General features: G+C 44.0%; 1 protein-coding gene across 1 annotated transcript; it reads left to right on the plus strand.

Moving 5' to 3' along the window:
- The first annotated feature begins 608 nt into the window (after positions 1-608).
- On the plus strand, positions 609-6,779 carry depdc4 (DEP domain containing 4). The gene is made up of 9 exons (XM_029761634.1): positions 609-783; positions 1,303-1,729; positions 1,835-1,983; positions 2,194-2,407; positions 3,066-3,313; positions 3,480-3,622; positions 3,812-3,937; positions 4,314-4,392; positions 4,704-6,779. The coding sequence occupies exons 1-9, from the start codon at positions 651-653 to the stop codon at positions 4,901-4,903; spliced, it is 1,719 nt and encodes a 572-aa protein (XP_029617494.1). The 5' UTR covers positions 609-650; the 3' UTR covers positions 4,904-6,779.
- The last annotated feature ends 109 nt before the right edge of the window (positions 6,780-6,888 follow it).

The following is a 6,888-nucleotide window of genomic DNA, read 5'->3' on the forward strand; positions in this document are numbered from 1 at the left end:
GTTGTTACACGTGTCAAGCTTATGGGCATGTGGCAGCAATGTGTAGGTGTGAGGTTCCTAGGTGTGAGAAGTATGCAAAAAGAGATGAAACAAAGGAATGTGTTGTATTGGGGAAAGAAGTGGTCTGTGTTAATTGTATGGGTGCCTATGGGGCTGGGGATCAGAAGTGTCTGATGAGAGGCAGGTTGAGGTTACCAGGGTTAGAGTAGTGTTGAGGAAGATGGGTCAAGGGGGAGGGATCCTGAGAGGATTTGTGTGAGTAGTAGATCTGTGCCATCACAGAGGGATAGGTCATTGAGTGATATATGCTTCAGTAAGACTGGCTTTTTAGCGCTCATCAATGGGCCGATGGACTGCAGAGATGGAACATAAGTCACAGAAAAAAGAGGTTGTGGTGGCAGCTGCAGAGAAGTATTTAGGTGTACGAGATTTGACCAGTTACAGGGTGTTTTGAGTGGTGGTGTCCCATCCTCCCAGGCCATTGACCTGAGGTAGGACCAGATGGGTTTGAATAGGGTGGTGGGTTTTTAATGTGTAGGGTTAGATGGCAGGGTTTGTTTTTTTAAATGTTTTTTTCTCCCTTTTTCCACTCAAAGTATAAGGGATTTATACCCTTGTCTAGTTGGTGGCGGTAATGCAACATTTATTGGATGCCAACCGCCGTTAAACCTCATCGAAGAAGAAGCTACGTCACATCCTTTTTCACGATGGCGGGTGATTTAACTCCGAGGTTTAGACGATTGAACAGTCGAACACGGTGCCTTCGTGAAAATGTTCAACCAGGTGAGAAATTAACATGAAAATCTTTATTTTATAAACCGTAACAAGCTTTCAACGTTTTGTTTTCATATCCAAAAACACAGCCAGCGTACAAAGCTGTGTTCGCTCATCTGGCTAGCTTAACTTTAGCTAGTTAACCTCGTTGGTTAAACTGCTAGCTAAGTATAAACACATTAAATTCTAATTTAGCTAGCTACATGTCGTGTTTTATGGCATATGGCCACAACCCTTATATTTTACACAACTGAGTATACTGAAGTTAAACGACCATACTAGAGGCGTGTTATTATTGGAGTGAAGGGTAGCTAACTAACTAGATTCAGGAAGGTGACGTCATCACACACGGCGTGGCGACATCCTACAAAAATCAACAACCCCTCCTCAAAAATCTGAACTGACAGGAGCCAACAGCTCTCTTGGCAGATTTTAACTCTATCGTGGTGTTGTTTTATTTATTTTGCATGCAGTCGCCATACTGTTGATGAAATATGTCTGAGTCTACCTGACTATGTCATCACATAGGATTCTCTGGGCCCTTCCACGCAACACAGCTGTGGCACAACATCATCCAGGCACTGCAGACACAGGTGGAGGTGCGACGAAGGCGGCGAAACCTGCGTGTCCACCCTGACTGCTTCACGGGCTCGGATGCTGTAGACGCTGTGCTCAGCTACCTGATGCAGAACGTCGTCTTCTGCGCCAGCGAGGTGTCACGCCTCAAGGCCGCTAGGCTCTGTCAGGCGCTCATGGAGGCCAAGGTGTTTGAGGCGGTGGGGACCAAGCTGTTCCGCCAGGACAAGGAGACCACTTTCGAGGACACGGGCTGCAGCCTCTATCGTTTCCAGGACTGCAGCTTGCTGCCCGGCTCAGCCATTAAGGCTGGGACGGATGGGGACACAGAGAACATGGCCCCTGAGGACTTAGTGGGGAAGAGGAAGAAAGGCTCTAGGTTTGTCTGAGTCACAAACATGCACACACGTTCTTATTCTTTTTTTTCTTTCTCACACACGGTTTTACTATACCTCACTACATCATCACTGCTCTCTCTCTGCAGACTGAATGAGCTGAGGACCATCTCTAACCCCCTGGCGCTGGGCCCCTCAGACCGGAGGGTAGAGAGGCTGCTGAAGACCATCAACCTGCAGCCCTCCCTCCCTAAGGCCATTACCAAAGTCCCCACCACCATCTTCCTTTCAAAGACAGGTGAGATGACAAAGCCTGGCTGTCTCCACCTGGCCATGTTGGAAATTACTATATTGGAAAAGATAATGTACTTTTCTTTTTTCCTCTTTTCCATTCTTTGTATCCCTCTTTCCCCCCTCCCTTTTTCTGACTTATTTTTTTTCTTTCCCACTCTTGCTTGTCATTCTACCCCTCTCTCTCCTCCCTCTCTCCCTTCTCCTCTGTCCTCAGTGGTGGAGGAGGTGTGGAAGCAGCAGACATTGCTTCAGTTGCTGCAGACGGTGGAGCTACCCGTGCTGGACTGCATCCTGGCGACTCCGACCCGGGGGGCCCAGCCCCACCCCCAGGCTGCCGCCCTGCAGCTGCTGCAGAGCCACCACCAGGACCTGGTCATCTCCAACACCTGCCTGGACCGTGAGCTGCCCCAGACCCTCAACCTTCCCGAGTTAGTACCTAACCAGCCGCCATATGATTTCATGGAAAAGATACTAGGAATTCTAAGCATTATTTTGTTGGTCAAAACCAGGGATTGGAACCGGTTTATGGAACAGAACACTGAAAAAGTCATTTGAGGAACGGAAACTGAACTGGGAATGAAAGTGATCTCGTGTTCCGGGAAACAGAAACATTATTTTCAAATCTTTAGAATGAGTTAATAATGTTATTTTTGTTCCAAAAATATTCTTAATATCTAGTATATAATTTGGTATAAAGTTCTAATGCTAGTAATAGCCTAAACACATTCCAGTTCATGTCATGATGTTCAGCGCTTCAAGCCAAGCTTGTCTTTCTCCCCCCACTGGTAATAGTGCAGGCGTGAGATGCGACTGAAATATCTGACCAATCAACATGTAAACAACTAGCTTACGCTTCCATAGCAAGCTTCTCTATCAATGCTATTGTGTTGAGTAAATGAATGAGCTATTTTGTAAAAACTGTTGATTTCACTGAATGAAAAGGAACTATATGAACCGGTTCAGAACTTTTTCTGGTCGGAAACCTGGAACGGAATGAATTTAAAATGTTGGTTCCAACCCCTGGTCAAAACATTAACAACCTCCCATTAAATTATATTTAAGCTTCCTCTCCCTGTGACACTGTAGGCTGGACGCATGGCTGGTGGCAGCCGCTGACTGCCTGGAGCTCTTCCCTGACCAGCTAATTGTGTTGGCGGGGGAGCACCTCCTCCAGCAGGGCAGTACCACAGAAGAGACCAAGGGGGCAAAGAGGCTGGCCGGCCAGAAGAAACTGCTGTTTGACACCATGGCCAAGCACTACGGAGGCCAGGAGAGGTCCCCGCTGCTCACCGGACGCTACCTGGACATCCACATGGCCATACTGGACCTGCTGGGTGAGACTGGCTGGTTGAGGAATTATGGTGGGGTATTGAGTGTTAGTGTGTGATATAGTGTTTTCATCATGTTAGACTCCTGTGACTATACGTGTCTTTGACATACACTGACATACACTCCCACCCACTCTCTATCTTTCCTCTTCCTGTGTGTGTGTGTTCTCAGACTGTGGGAAGGTGGATGATGCTGTCAGGGCCTATCAGCTGTGTCTGCATCTGCTGGAGCCTGCTGGGAGAGATGAGCTGAGGAGGCTCCTGGCCTTCATGGCCACAGCAGCCCATCCAGATGCATGCCGTCTGCACAAACAGGTATTCCCACTCCACACACACCATTTGAAAACCATTGTTTCTCAAATAATGGGTCAGGGCCCAATGATAAATACTATAGACATCAGTAGTGGGCCAATCATACCCTGTGACTGTGGGTGTAGGTTTTTGCTTCAGCCAAAGTGGTAACACTGGTGGTCCACTGTGTGACTGACCACTCAATATGTCCAGACAGACAACAGGGCCCTGGTCAGCAGGACATTTCTGAAGGCCATCGTGCAGAATAAAGAGCTGTCTCGTACCCAGAGCGAGAGGCTGCTGCTGTTTCTGATGGACAACCACACTCGGCTCTTTAAGGTAGGCACATGAAATCCCTGATCCTCTTCCCTGGCCCTCTTCTGACAGACCCTCACCCGCAGTCCTCCGATACCAAAATAAACAAGTTTAGGGCTGCATTGTTGAACGGAAATAGTAGCTACAGAGGGAGGCTTTAAAATCAGGATTTGGACACATTGCCTTTATAAAGTCAGGCATCTGAAGACTTAATACTGCACCCTATTCTCAAGAGTGTAATCCGTACTACAACGGTAGGGAGGAGGTACTACAACGGTAGTTTCAATTTGTTTCGCGTATTTCTGACATTGCCTGATACATTAAGTGCAGCATGTATATAATTTGTTTATGTGAATAAAATAACCTTTTATCAACCCTTCTCTATCCATAATGGAAATAGACCCCCACATCGCTGATTGATGCTGTGAGGAGAACACTGCAAATCCTGCAGCAAGGAAGAGATCCGAACAACATTGCGAGTGAGTTCAATTCAACTTGAGTACATTCAGCCCCACTTGATACATCATTTTAGGACATGGTGATCTACAGTATATGCCCTTTTGTGCTTATGCTATTATCATAACAGTACTACATAAAATAGTGAGTCGTCCCTAATCTTCAGTAATGAAAAAAAACACCATCAGTGTCGTGTTCACTAGCCATGAAATGAAATAAAACCGACTGAAACGGGCAGGAACTACCAATGAGAAGCTAATTTCCGTTTTCCGTGATGCGTTCCCTAATAAATACACCCCTGTATTGACCCCCTTTTCCTCATCCTGTGTTGCAGTGTTTACGTTCTGCCAGCAGGTGTCGCTGCAGCAGTATGAGGACCAGCGAGAGGCAGCCACCCTGGAGAGCCTAAAGCAGCTTATCAGGGACATCTGCCTGAGCAAGGCCCTGTCTGTCAAGGAGAGGAGGAGGCTGGTCAAGGAGTTCCAGAAGCACCATCCCATAGTCTTCCTCCAGCACTTCTCCTCCACTTTCTAGGGGGGGAATGTAATGAGTGGTGGTAGACCCAACCTAAAATCAAACCTTACCCCGCCATGCATTTGTAGATTTGGAAGGATTGGATTAGTTATAAGCAATTCCAGGTATAAGTGTTCCACTTACCAATCAGAGGGTAAGGTCATTCCAGGGCCATGTTCAGTTGCTAAATGTTTTTGAACGTTACAGATTGAAATGAGCCGATGTGATTCCTTATTCTACATGTCAGAGGCATGTTTGATCTACATAGCATATTTATATCTGAACGTTTAATCCTGCTGAACATGCCCCTGGTCTACACAAGGGCATACTGCATAGAGGGTGGGCCTAGGGGTTGATTTTGGAATTGGGCAGTAGGGATCCTTGTCGCCTTAACAAGCGCGTTTTGTTCTTCGTTATGCCAACATTTTCCACAGTGCTGGCAATAGTTTTGTCCCAAGACAGGATATACAGTAAGTTTTTGCCAGGTGATTATCAGGACTGTTTGTGCTTTACATGGGATGAAATGACTATTTTGATTTGATGTAGGCCTAGTTAGTGTTATCTTTTAGCGATGTTACTCTTATGAGGCTTTGCTTTTCAAGCGTTCTTATGACTCTGGCTTACGGAATGCATTTGCACTAGTTTGTAGGCTATAGTATGTTCTCATCAACAGTAGATGCTAGTGGTATGATAGTAGCAATGTTTTGTTCTAACAAGGGGAGATGCACTTACCCAGGTGCCTCAAGGGTTTATTTCTGGTGAATGAGAGCATTCTCTGCTTTCCTTAGCTGATGCCTGTCAGGAAAACCTTTTGATTTTGTTGAAATCTACACAGTGGGGAATGTGTAATGTTGGTGGAACATTTATCTAAAACTAACAGGCATAGGATCTAAGTGAATTTATTCAGGGCTGGTTTTGGTATCACGTATCTAGTTTTCTCAGGTAGATTTTATTTAGGTACTGTAAATAGAAGTTTAGACTGGATATTAAGCTTGAAGAGGAATCTCTTTTTGATGAGTAAGCATTACACTTTATTTCTATACCTTAAATGAAATGTAACACACTTGTGTTGAGTCTTAACAAATGACATATTGTTTTGGATTTCGTTGATTGCATCTTATAACTGGTAAGGGAATAATGCTGGTAAATGTAACACTACTTTTATATCTGTACATTTTCTGTTGGGGACTAACTGAATTATTTGAAGTGGTATTAATTTAGTTTTTTGTGGAACTGTTTCCCACTGCTGTCAAGAACCTATATGAAATCTGTTAATCACATAGTTGACACTAACTATTCTATTGGATTGTAATAGGCTTTGATTGCATGGGTTTGCAAGTTTAATCATAAATTGGTAAATTTAAGGTGGAATGTTTAAAATGCAGCCAAAAGTTTTTACTTTTGTAGTTTATTGGTGGTCTTACAAATGAATGCTTTGTCTCAAATAAGTGCCATGTTCTTAACTTGAAGGTTGAGTGAATTTAATTTATTGAAATGAGTGTAAATCATATAATCCAGGGGTGTATTCATTAGTTGCACACCCTAGAACAAAGTTGTGCAACGAAAATGAGTTTCTGTTGGACAAATTCAAATGGGTCCCTGTTTGTTTCCGTTTTCCTCTGGTTCCTAGTGAATACACCCGGGTTACTTTTTGAGTTACATTGTTAATTAAGTTGTTGCATCATTGGTACTATGTTTTAAATTCTTGAGCATTTTCTGTACTGCATGTTGCTGCCTAGTTTTGAGCTTTACATATCTTAGTCAACAGAATAGTACACATGATATGTAACGTTGCCGATTCGGGTTTTATATTTAATGTTGAATAGTTTTGAAATGCACTTTGTTGAAAAACTGTATTAAATACAGTACAATGACTTTCATTAAACCATCATTGGAAGTTTCAGTTCTCATTTGAGCAACCATTGGACATATAGATATGCATGAAATATTTAAACACTATACAGAAGGGTATAATCGCCTATCTAGTATAATCATGAGAAAGGTGC

This window comes from Salmo trutta, chromosome 8, assembly GCF_901001165.1.
Source record: "Salmo trutta chromosome 8, fSalTru1.1, whole genome shotgun sequence".
Taxonomy (NCBI): domain Eukaryota; kingdom Metazoa; phylum Chordata; class Actinopteri; order Salmoniformes; family Salmonidae; genus Salmo; species Salmo trutta.

Coding starts and splice junctions, on each gene's coding strand:
- depdc4 (XM_029761634.1), top strand. CDS start 651: ATGCCAACCGCCGTTAAACCTCATCGAAGAAGAAGCTACGTCACATCC. Junction 1,984..2,193: donor CATCTTCCTTTCAAAGACAG/GTGAGATGACAA, acceptor CTCTGTCCTCAG/TGGTGGAGGAGGTGTGGAAG. Junction 4,393..4,703: donor AGATCCGAACAACATTGCGA/GTGAGTTCAATT, acceptor CCTGTGTTGCAG/TGTTTACGTTCTGCCAGCAG.